Source organism: Nicotiana tomentosiformis, chromosome 3 (genome assembly GCF_000390325.3).
Source record: "Nicotiana tomentosiformis chromosome 3, ASM39032v3, whole genome shotgun sequence".
Lineage (NCBI taxonomy): Eukaryota > Viridiplantae > Streptophyta > Magnoliopsida > Solanales > Solanaceae > Nicotiana > Nicotiana tomentosiformis.
The window spans coordinates 111,778,651-111,791,704 of NC_090814.1; the positions used below are offsets into that span (position 1 = coordinate 111,778,651).

General features: G+C 39.7%; 1 protein-coding gene across 1 annotated transcript; it reads right to left on the minus strand.

The window, feature by feature from the left end:
• Positions 1-7,218: 7,218 nt before the first annotated feature.
• Positions 7,219-7,752, minus strand: LOC104107347 (pectinesterase inhibitor-like). The gene has a single exon (XM_009616121.3). The coding sequence runs from the start codon at positions 7,750-7,752 to the stop codon at positions 7,219-7,221; it is 534 nt and encodes a 177-aa protein (XP_009614416.1).
• Between the last annotated feature and the right edge of the window lie 5,302 nt (positions 7,753-13,054).

The following is a 13,054-nucleotide window of genomic DNA, read 5'->3' on the forward strand; positions in this document are numbered from 1 at the left end:
AACTCGTGAGGGATCGAATACTGTTTACGTGAAGCAAACGATCATTGATTCCAGTTTGAAACCGGTCTTCAAATCTAAGGTAACACGTTTTATTATTGCCTCATTAAATACCTTGTCAAAAAACCCACTTCGGGACAAAACTGGTTCAAGGAAAAAAGAGTGCAACACATGCTTTCAAACCTAATAGCCACATCCGACCTCTGCCGATTACCTACATACGTTAGTTCAATTTATAACATGATTAAAAAGTAATTGGGTCTGTACCTTAGAAGTAGTACCGCTTTAAGTGTGTCACGTTCCAGTTGTTCTATAGATGTACATCGTTTCCCGCTTCAAGTTTATATGAGCCTTTGCCGATTATTCCGACAACTTGATACGGTCCTCCCAGTTCGAGCCTAGCTTCCCTTCGTTCAGATTCCTAGTGTGTAATGTTACCTTCCTCAACACCAAGTCCCCGACTTGAAAGTGTTATAGGCTAGCTCTTCGATTGTAATACCTCTCTATTTGCTGTTTTTGGGCAGCCAACCGGACCAGGGCGGCCTCCCATCTTTTATTCAATAGATTCAGGCTCGTGATCATGGCCTCGCCATTTGGCTCTTCGGTTGCATACTAGAACCTGAGGCTCGCTTTTCCCACCTCGAATGGTACTAAGGCTTCGGCTTCGTAGACCAAGGAAAATGTGGTGGCCCCGGTGCTGATTTTGAAGTCGTACGGTATGCCCACAGGACTTCCGGCAGGATCTTCCTTCATTTCCCTACCGGTCAACCTCTTTTTCAGGTTTTGAAGTATGGTCTTGTTTGTTGATTCTGCATGCCCATTCCCACTAGGGTGATAAGGTGTTGATTGTATCTTCTTGATCTTCTGATCTTCGAATATTTATTCACCTTGCTGCCGATGAATTGTTTTCCATTATCGCAAATGATCTCGGCTGGTATCCCAAATCGACATATTATGTGGTCCCAAACCTTTTCGAATTCTTGAGCCTCGACCCATTTGGAAAAATAATCGATCATGAATAGTATGAATTGAGCTTTACCGGGTGCCCATCGTAGGGACCGACGATGTCCATTCCCAACTTCATAAATGGCCACGGGGACAAAACCGAGCAAAGCATTTCTCTCGGTTGATGGAGCATCGGGGCGTGTCTCTGGCAGTCGTCGCATTTCAGTACAAAATCCTTCGTATCTTTCTCCATTTTGGTACAGTAATAGCCGGCCCTAATTAGTTTCCAAACCAAAGATTCTTCTGTCCCTGAATGGTTCCAGCAATTACCTTCGTGAACTTCTCTCATGGCGTATTCGGTCTCTTTCGGTCCCAAGCATTTGGCTTGCGGGCCGTCAAAGGTTCTCATGAACACCACCCCTTCGACCAAGCTAAATCTGGTATCCTTGGAGCGCAAGGCTCTCGATTCTTTGGGATCCAATTTTTTGGTCTTCAAGTAGTCTATGCATTTTTTCCTCCAGTCCAAGTTAAACTCGTTGATCTTACTTTGACGTGGCCTTCTTCTATCATCGACTTCATTAGCTGCACTACCATTCCTGAACCGAATTCATCAGTATCGACTGACGACCCCAAGTTAGTCAGAGCATCGGCCTCACTGTTATGATCTCAGGGTACTTGCTGCAGGGTCCATTCCTTGAATTGATGCAGGTTTACTTGTAATTTGTCCAAGTACCTTCACATCCGTTCTTCTTTTACTTCGAACATCTCATTAACTTGATTTACCCCGAGGAAGGAGTCACACTAAGCTTCGATCACCTTGGCCCCAAGGCGTTTAGCCAATTCTAGACCTGCTATCATGGCCTCATACTAGGCCTCATTGTTAGTCAATTTTACAGTTCTAATAGATAGCTTACTTGCATTTCCCATAGGTTTTGTTAATACGATGCCGAGCCCGGACCCCTTCGCGTTCGAGGCACCTTCCATGAAAAAGGTTCAGATTCCCGAATTGGTCCCCAAGGTTAACAATAATTCCCTTTCGACTTCAGGTATTAAGGCCGGCATAAATTCGGCCACGAAGTCTTCCAAAATCTGTGATTTTATGGCGATTCGAGGTCGACATTCGATATCATACCCTCTAATTTAAACGGCCCATTTGGCCAACCGACCCGAGAGATCGAGCTTGTGCATGATATTCCTTAGCGGGTAAGAGGTTACGACACATATGGGGTGGCATTGAAAGTACTACTTTAGCTTCCTAGAGGCGCTAAGCAAAGCGAGCGCCAATTTTTCCAGGTGAGGATACCTTGATTCAGCCGCTCCTAGGGTTCTACTGATATAGTAAATAGGAAATTGCATACCTTCTTCGTCCCGGATTAGGACTCCACTTACCACTACCTCAGAAACTGTCAAGTAGAGGTACAGTTGTTTGTCTGCCTTCGGAGTGTGCTGTTGGGGGGGGGGGGGGTCGATAGGTACCGTTTGAGTTCCTCCAAAGGTTGGTGGCATTTCGGGGTCCAGCAAAAGTTGTTGTTATTCTTCAATAGTGTGAAAAATCAATGGCTCTTGTCCAAGGACCTTGAGATGAACCGGCACAGGGCGTATATAAGCCCGGCCAGCCTTTGGATAGCCTTGACGTTGTCCACCATGGTGATGTCCTCTATGGAGTTGATTTTGTAGGGGTTGATCTCGATCCCCTTATTGGATACCATGAACCCGAGGAATTTTCGGGATCCAACCCTGAATGCTCACTTCTCCAGGTTCGGCTTCATATTGTATTTCTTTTGTATGTCGAAGGTCTCCTACAAATGTTTCAAATGGTCCTCTGCTCGCAGGGACTTGACCAACATATCGTCAATATAAACTTCCATTAATTTTTCTATCTGTTCTTCGAACATCCAGTTTACAAGGCGGTGATATGTGGCACCGAAGTTCTTTAATCTAAACAGCATTACATTATAACAGTAGGTTCCAAATTTAGTGATGAAAGAAGTCTTTTCTTGATCGTCTAGGTCCATACAAATTTTGTTGTAGCCAGAATAGGCATCAAGGAAGCTGAGTATCTCATGCCCGGCCGTCACATCGATCATCCGATCGATGTTAGGCAAAGGGAAAGAATCCTTAGGGCATGCTTTATTGAGATCTTTGTAATCTAAACACATTCTTAGCTTATTCCATTTTTTATGCACTACCACTACATTAGCTAACCGGCCCAGGTATTTAACTTCCCGGATGGATCCTATTTTAAGGAGTTTGGATACCTCGTCCTTGATGAACGCATGCTTGATCTCGGACTATGGCTTCCTACTCTACTTAACCGGATGGAAATTCGGGTCCAAACTCAGCTTATGAGTGATTACCTCTAGTGGGATCCCCGACATGTCAAGATGGGACCAAGCGAAACAATATATGTTAGCTTTAAGAAAATCAATGAGTTTTTTCCTGAGCTTGAGGGTTAACCCCGTGCCCAGGTATACCTTTCGATCTGGTAGGTGCTCGATTAATATGACTTGCTCCAATTCTTCAACCGTCGATTTGGTGGTGTCGATGTCATCAGGAGCAATGAATGATCTCAGGACTCCGTAATCATCATCCTCGTCTACTCCTCGTTCATCCGGTTCGGCCGAGATCGGTATTGTGTTTGTTATTTAATTTCTTCCTTTTCAGCTCCACGTTCCTTGATGTCGAAACTGCAGGCACCAGGATTACCTCATGGGAACATCTCCTTTGCAGTCGACTACTCTCCGTAGACAGTCTTGACCCCTCCCGGTGTAGGGAATTTCAGCGCCTGGTGTAAGCTCGAGGGTACCGCCCTTATGTTGTGAACCCACGGCCTTCCGAATAGAAAGTTATACCTCATGTCCCCTTCGATCACGTAGAACTTTGTCTCTTGGATCATCCCGGCGGTGTTCACCGACAGGGTTATCTCACCTTTAGTAGTTTTGCATGACATGTTAAATCCGTTCAACACCCGAAATGTTGGCACTATTTGGTCTTGTAATCCCAATTGTTATAACTGATGATGTTGGCCAAGCTACCTAGATAAATCAACACACCTTTAACTCGAGATTCACTGATAAGTACGGATATTACCAGCGCATCATTGTGAGGTTGTACGATGCCCTCAGCATCCTCGTCGCTGAACGAAATGGTTCTCTCCGGGACATAATCTCGATGCGTTTCTCCTTTGTGATAGATACTTTAGTGCACTTTATCATTGGCCTCTGGGGGACTTCGACCCCTCCAATGATCATGTTGATGACGTGCTGAGGCTCCTTTTGTTCAACCTGTTTGTTGAAGTTATTTTTGGCTCATCACTCAGAAATCCTCGGAGATGCCCGTTGATGAACAACCGGGCAACTTCTTCTCTCAATTGTCGGCAATCCTCGGTCCTATGACCATGAGTGCTGTGATATTTACACATCAAGTTAGGATCTCTTTGGGTAGGGTCGGACTGCAATGGTCATGGCAACTTTGTATATTTGATGCACCCGATGGATGACACGATGCTAGCAGCATCAACATTGAAGTTATAATCTCATAATCTCGGCGCTTCCCTGCTCCTGAGCGGCCTGTCAAAACCATTTTTGCTCATCATACCTCGACTACTGGACCCTCGATCGCCTCTCTTTTTATTCCTTGTGGGGTGACGCCCGGACCCATTTCCCCTACGGTCCGCGCTGTATAGTTGGTACCGCTCCCGGACCGGTCTTAACTCATGATCAACGACTCTCTTAGACATGTAGTCAGCTCTGATGGGATAAACAGACCCCGAAGGGGCTCCGAGTTGGTCGTCCTCGACCCTGATCTTCGACTGGTACCTGTTGTGGATGTCGGCCTAAGTCACCGCCAGATATTCTACCAAATTTTGTTTTAGCTATTGTGAAGCCAAGGAACTTTGGGGGTTAAGCCCTTGAGTGAATGCCTGGATAACCCAATCATCTGCACCTGGAGGTAGATCTATCTGTTCCATCTGGAACCTTGACGCAAATTTCTTGACACTCTTGTTGTTCTTTGTTTAACCTTGAAAAAGTCTGACTTCTTGGTCTCGACCTTGATGGCCCCGGCATGGTCCTTTACGAAAGCATCTGCAAGCATAGCAAAAGAGTCAATGGAATTTGGGAGTAAGTTGTGGCCATATCATTGCTTATTTGGAAAAAGTCTCCCCAAACCTTTTTAGTAACACTGACTCGATTTCATTGTCTTCCAAGTCTTTTCCCTTGATTGCGCATGTATAGGAGGTCACATGCTCATTTGGATCCACGGTTCCATTATATTTTGGGATATCAGGCATACGAAACCTCTTTGGGATCGGCTTCGGTGTTGCGCTCAGAGAAAAGGCTTCTGGATAAATTTCTTGGAATCCATCCCTTTCAATATCGAGGGTGCTCCTGGGATTTGATCGACCTTGAAATTGTATGTTTCCATTTTCTTGTCATTGGCCTCAATTTTATTCTTGCGTGATTCTACCCGCTTCGTTAATGCTTCAAGAATCTTCATTATGTTCAACTTCACCCGATCTCGCGGTGATCTGTTTGTTCCTTCGGATGTTTTCCCGAGATTGTACGGGATCAACCCCTGCTGGGGTTGTGACTTTGATTCTGTAGTTGTGCTATCTCTGCCTGTTGAGCCTACAATATTTCGAAGATTAACCGTAGGCTTACCCCGTCGCCTTCGTCTTCGGGTGCTTCTCGAGTTGTTGGTCGGGGTCCCCCGCAAACGTTATTTTCAGGATCAGTTGGCAGATTGGCGTTGATGTCCACCTTCGAGTTAGTATAAATCGGATCAACAACTGGGACTCCGTTGGGATCAGCATGAGGCACCTCGTTGCTAGGCACCAGATTATTGTTTTCGCCATGATGGCCAAACTCAGCGTTAACATTCAAGTGGGCAGATTGAGAATTTGACATTCTTGGGCTAACATGAAATTAAAACTTTAAAAAAAAGCATAAAATAGGGTATGTTATGGAAATTCGTATCAAATCACCATTATTATCTGTAGCCCCACGGCAGACGTCAAATTATTTACCCTAAAATCGGATAACAATTAAAGTTGTATGCGGATTTAAGAATATGTTGATTGATTCAACACAAATAATCAAGAATATTAGATAAACGATTGAAAGACAAAATAAATGATCAAACCAGTTGTAATGTTACGGCCTAGCCCGAACCTAGGTTGAATAGTAGTTTTGCCCTTGATCGGACCCTTGGTATGAACCCACTTGCGAATGATGAACAAACAATTCAGTAAGAACTTTGCAATAGCTAGAAAGCGGAAATTGAATTTGTATTGCCTTGATTTGCATGTTAAAATGTGTGTCTTAAAAGAAAGAAAAAAACCTCCCCTTTATATAGTAGGAGAGTTTGATCCATAGTATAAGTCTAAAAAGGGTAAAAATCTTCATTTCTCACTAATTAGTGATCCGTAACCGATATCGAGCAAGATCCGCGCCATGATATCTAGCCAGGCACGAATATCACGGCCCTTCATCCATCATATATGTAATCGTTTACCGTGTTTTCTGAGGTTTTAGAACTCGTTCTGGGTCCGGGGAGCGTCGTTTTATCACGCCCGGTGATGAACACATCGTTCTTCTTTCAAGGGTCTCGATATGACAGGATCTCGGCCTCAATTTCAGTCTCGTGCGTCCATGCCCTTCTTCCGATTTTTTCACCAAGAAATCGGGTTATGCTTTATCCCTGATTTTACCCGTATACAAACAGCATATATCGTATGACCATAAACTGATGTTTTTCACTCCAAAGATTTTAAGCAAGCTTCTTTTTAATCTTTTGGTTCTTCTGTATGATCTATCATTTTTTTTAAAGGTATTGTATGGATTCAAGGTCGTGTAGCTGTTTTATTTGGTTTCTTCAATTTGTTGTTTTCATTTTTAGTTAAGGCCGATATATTTCTTTAGTAAACTAACATGGCGAAATTTTAATGCTACATTCATTAATAAAAATACCAAAATATTTTGAAGGTTTTTGAATTATCTCGTCTATGTGTTTATATATCCCCCCCCCCACCCCCCCCCCCCCCCCAAAAAAAAAACAGTAGAAAAAGAAAAGAAAAACGAGCAAGATACAATTTTAAAATATTTGACTAAAAATAAGAAATATATAAGACATCTAGTTTGCCGTTATTAAAACAAATGTGAGTGCTCGAACTAAATTGGTAAAGAGAAACATACCTATGGTTTTATGACTTAATGACTTTCAAATATATTTTTCAAGTCGATCACAATGCTAGCATAAAACATAAATTCCTGTCAATTAACCTTTCAATAGATTGCTAATAACCAAAATAATATCAATAAGTCCTTGAAGTTTGTCACTTGCATCTTTGAGTTGTGGCGCTTCAGCGGGTGGTGTTTCTGAAAAATTGTCATCGCACGTAGTAGGACCATCAAAAGCAGCAGAAGCATGAACATTCAAACCGAGATAGTCTTTGGATTTCAAAAACCCTGGCAATTCTCCAAGATCATCAACAGCATCGTTATAATTCTCTAAACACGAGTCGTATCGTGTCTTTAATTTTGGATCTGTTCCCTGTTTAAGCAACGTATTAACAAGATCACGCACGGTTTGTGCATTCTTTTGTGATATGTCTATTGAAATAGTCGCTAAACCTTCGAGATTTGCACCTTTGGATCGAGGGTCCGCATTTAAAGCCGATAAACATAGAGCGGGTTTTTGTGCTTTGGAGCAAACATCGCTTACCAAATCGGCTTTCACGATTGTTAACGTGAAGGAGATTGATAGTAGAGAAACTATAAGAAATATAGCAGAGTTATATGAGACTGCCATTTTGTATGGTCAAATTAGTGTTTATGTTTCATAATTTGTGTCGTGATAAGCACTTTATATAGCTGTGTTTTCCAATTGAAGACCATATTGAGAAAGGTATGAAATCAAAGCGTGCAGGTATTTATGGGGAAAAATTAAGTAAGAATCAACTCATTAAATTTCGTAAGATTTTGCAGGTTTCTTTCTTCATAGTCAATGGTACGCAGTACATTAAATGTTGTGATCAAATAGCAGATTTCAGCCATCTTCATAGTACTTTAAAATATTAATCTTGCAGTTAATATTTTAAAGTTTTAGATTGCAGATCATTTGTAGTATCACTATTATCATCGAATTTTTTTCTCGGTCAATGTTATCATTGATGCTTTTCAGTTAAGAAAAAATAAGGAGTTCTATATTACTAAGTAAATCATTTTTCCCTTTAATTGAATTATGAAAACATTAAATGCACTCCAAGACCTTATAAAACCTTTAATACCATTATTTTTCTATTTCTATTATTATTATTATTATTATTATTATATGCAGGAATTAGATAGACTTTATATGACATTATATGTATTTTATTTAAAAAATTCGTATTCAATTCCAAGTTATGGTTTTGCACGCACTAATAATCTTTGAATGAACTATCATACTGACACAGCTAATAATTTCTTAAAGAATGTCTCGCGTTCAAATTCCAAGTCACTTCAAGCGGTCAAATGATGCCTGAATGAAATACTATCATATACTAATAAATTAATAATTCACAGTTTCACACTCATATATATATATATATATATATATATATATATATATATATATATATATATATGTATATGTAATCTGCTAGATGATGAAACAATATATTGCATCAAGACTATTAGAAATTGTTATGAAATATCTTTTCATACATGCAAAACTATTTAGCACCTTCTAGAAAAAATATTTTCAGTTATCTTCAAGATATAGCATCACCTATTATTGTTTCCTTGGTAAACTTTTTGGAACAACTTAAAAAGAGAAAGAAATTTCTTAGAGAGCAAGTAATATAATAACTGATTTTTTTCTTTTTATTTTGACTTTTCTTAAATATTTTTCAAGTTAATATTCATGCTGCTAAAATAACATTTTTTTGATTTTTTTTTGCTCTCAGTATTCAAAAAATTCTTTCAACAACGAAATTTTAATAGAACCGTTCTAATACCACTTGATAACAGTAAGGTCTAGAATCATAAAATTAGAGACTGAATTGAATTTAATAAATACGCAAGGAGAACTAGATAAAAATTGAAAAACTAAAATCAAAATGCAGAAAATAATGATATAAGAAATTCAAAGAAAAAGGTTTTAAAAAATGTACCAAATTGGATTCAATCTCTCGCCCTTGAAGAGTACGACTTAGCTCTTTATCACTGGCACTGCATTCTCTTATTATTCTGGGTGGCAGGATTAATATTTATTTTATTTCGTAGAGAGAGGGGGAGAGAGAGCTTCAACCAAGGTGTTCAGGTGGTGTGGCACCCAAGGGCGGATGCACGTTAGTTGGAGCGGTGTCATCCGAGACGGGTTCGTCGAATATTTTTATTAAAAATATACATATAAACACTGTACCAAAAATATATTAATATAATAACATCATTTGACAAACAAGCTTGGTTAATCTGATGGGCTACGTGTTCATTTTCACAAGAATGTGGGGATGGAAACCCGCATCTGAGAATTTTTGCACATTTTAAAAAAGAATTAACTCAAATATCCGTCCACTCTATCACTTAAATTAAAAATAGCCGGTAAATATATATACTATATATATTTTTTATGTATTTGTATCGACTCGACCGGCCATTTTGAGCCCTTGCACATCGCTCGGTACTTTGAGGGCATGAGTAGCTCTGTATGATGTATTATGACTTGTGTGAATCGTCAGTTTTGGTTTTCCGGTTAATCGGAATTGATTTGGAAGAATGAATTTTTCGATTGAAGCTTTAAAGTTGGAAGAATTGACCAAGTTTGACCTTTTAGTATTCGACCTCTGATTGGAGTTTTGACGGTTCCGTTAGGCCCGGATGGTGATTTTAGACTCGGACGTATGCCCGGATTTGCATTTGAATATTTCTAGAAGGTTTTGGCACTAATTGGCAAAAGTTGGAAATTTGAAGGTTTGGAAAGTTCATAAGTTTGACCGAGAGTTGACTTTGAGGATATCGGATTCGGATTGTGGTTCCGGGAATTGAAATAGTTTTGTTATGTCATTTGGTACTTGTGTGCAAAATTTGAGTTCATTCCGAGTTGATTTGATAGGTTTCGGCGCGAGTTTTGAAAGTTGAAAGTTCAAATTTTATTTAAGTTCAAATTGAGGTGTGATTCGTCATTTCGATGTTGTTATATGTGATTTGAGGCCTCGAGTAGGTCTATATTATTTCATAAGACTTGTTAGTATATTTGGACGGGGTCCCGAGAGGCCCGAGTGAGTTACGGACATGTTTCAGATTATCTTTCATTCATATGTGATGGCTAGCCTTTGATAGACCTGGTGTGGCCGCACTTGCGAAATATTGGGTGCAGGTGTGGAGCCGCAAATGCGGTCATGTGAACACAGATACGAAGTAAAGCTGGGAGCAGGATTTCCGCAGAAGCGGGGAAGTGGACCGCATCTGCGGAAGCGCAGAAGCGAAAGCTGTGATTGCATAAGCGAGTTTGTGCACAGAAGTGTGTTTTATTTCACACCTGCACTTGCGCAGAAGCGGAGCCTGTTGTGCATGTGCGGAAGAGCAGACCTCCAGTGTTTTCCGCAGACGCGGGAATTTTGTCGCAAAAGCGACGTCGCAGAAGCGGCCCTTTGTTCGCAAATGAGAAAATTGCTAGGCAGAAGTTATAAATCGAGGACTTGGTCATTTTATTCATATTTGGAGCTATGGAGCTCGGATTGAGACGACCTTTGAAGCGATTTTCACCATAAGTATTGAGGTAAGTGTTTTCTACTTAGCTTTGATTATATTTCATGAATATATCCTCATTTTTGGCATTTGGTTGATGATTTCAAAAGAAAAATTGGGGGGGTTTTATCTAAAGTTTCAAAGAGTGAATTTTTAAGTTTTGAACATTAATTCAGAGTCGGATTTGTATGAAACTAGTATGGTTGGATTTGTAATTGAATGAGTTGCCGGATTTTTTTAGTTTCATTGAGTTCCAAGGTGCAAGCTCGAGTTTGACGCTTTAGTTGACTTTGGGCTTTTGATTAAAGATTCGACCTTTATCATTTGAAATTGTTTCCTTATGCATTATGTGATGTATTTTAGTTGCTTTTGGATAGTTTCGAGCCATTCAGAAGTCGGTACGCGCGGGATAATATGTTTGGAATATCGTTTGGCTTTCTTGGTGTTGGATTCGGATTGTTCGAGGTAAGTAACACTTCTAAACTTGGTGATAAGGGTATGAACCCCGAATATATATGTTATGTGTTTGGTGTTGAGGTGACGCACATGCTAGGTGACGGGCATGTGGACGTGCACCATGTGGATTATGACTCGATTGATTTTGTGGTACTATGTGGTGACCTAATCTTGTTTCTATCCATGAAATTTCGGCGTGCTAGAGTAATTGAGCTGTGATCCATGTTAGAAATCATGTTTAGGCTATATGCTTATCCTGTTGGGACCCGATGATAGGTCATTCGGCTGTTGAGTTATTTGCTTAAATTGTAATTACATACTCAGCCATTCTTATTCATTGCATATCATATATCAGTCTCTGATAACATTTGTCTCACATCATATTATCATTGTTTGGGCCGATTGACATGAGATTTGTGAGGACGAGAGACTGGAGAGATTGATGACTGAGTGAAGTCGATAACCTGATTGTGAGGATGTTTATGGGATCGGGTTGCACGCCGCAACATGCTTTATTGATTTATGACATGAGTGGCTTATATTAACGCTTGGGATGGATCTGCCCCTCTGGAGTCTGCACACCCACAGTGAGTGTAGGTACCTACTGAGTCCTAGTGCCGAGTGATTGGGAAGGCTGAGTGACTGTGAGGACTGAGTGACTGGGAGGACTAAGTGAATTGATACTTTGAGAGTATGCATATGGTTTTGTCACTGTGTTTCATTGCATTCAACATGCAAACTTGACATACATGCATAGAGATACATTTTTCTCATGTTGTACGGTATTACATCATTTATGACTTCACATACATATTAACATGTAGGCATAGAAATGTATTTTCCTCATACCATTTGATAATGAAACATCTTACCTGTTGTTCAAAGTTTTTGTGAAAAATCACAACTTTTCAGATTTACTCATATTTTGGTGATTTCAGTAAAAGATTTTGATTTTCAGTGTTATACTTGAAAAGCATGCCTATTTTCCGGAACTGTGAACTAGTTGAGTACCACATCTCTGAGTTATTTACCACTTTCATTATATTGTTATGAGCTGTTGTTGGCTATTGGTGTTGGACTCTGACTTTTGTCCCACCTCGTCACTCCTCTCAACCTAAGGTTAGGTTTGTTATTTATTGAGTACATGGGGTCGGTTGTACTCATATTACACTTCTGCCCCTTGCGTGCAAATTTGGAAGCTGATGGTGCTGTGTATGGCGGGAGCTGGCATGAAAGATGTACCTACGTTCTGGTCATAACTGCCTCTTGTCCTTGGTAGCTTTAGAATTATGAATCTGTTCATGTATATTTCAAACATATAATATATTTATTTCATACCAACTTTGTAAACTCTAAATCTTAGAAGCTCATGATTTGTACTATCAGTCCTTGAAAATTCTTGTATAAAAGTTCAGTTATTTCTTCATATATTTTCTCATTAGATCTCAATGAATTGGATAGTTGTTAATTCGCTTTACCTAACGGGTTGGGTTAGATGACATCACGACTAGTTGGATTTTGGGTCGTGACACTATTACATGTGTATAATTAATGTATAATCTATGTATATGGCTAGAAAAAGTAAACAATTATTATGTCCGTCTATTTGCGTAAAAATCCTCATTTTTAAAGCATCTTCAGTTTAAAACATAGATTCTATAAGGATCGAACTCTATTTTAAGCTAAAAAACATTGGTTAAACCAGTACACTAAATTCGTTACATATTAATTGAAGTGATAAGTAAATAAATAAATAAATAAATATAGCATGCATTTATTTTAGTATAACTTAAACGGATTTAGAACTATAATTTTGAAAAACAAGTTCCTCCTCTAATTTTATAATTTACAATTTCTGAGTGGCTGGATGTGCTGGTGTTACTCTTCTTAACTCTTTATTTTTCATGTCGTTATAGTGATCTGCT

What these genes read in the sequence shown, in the direction of transcription:
- LOC104107347 (XM_009616121.3), bottom strand. Translation starts at nt 7,752, where the DNA reads ATGGCAGTCTCATATAACTCTGCTATATTTCTTATAGTTTCTCTACTA.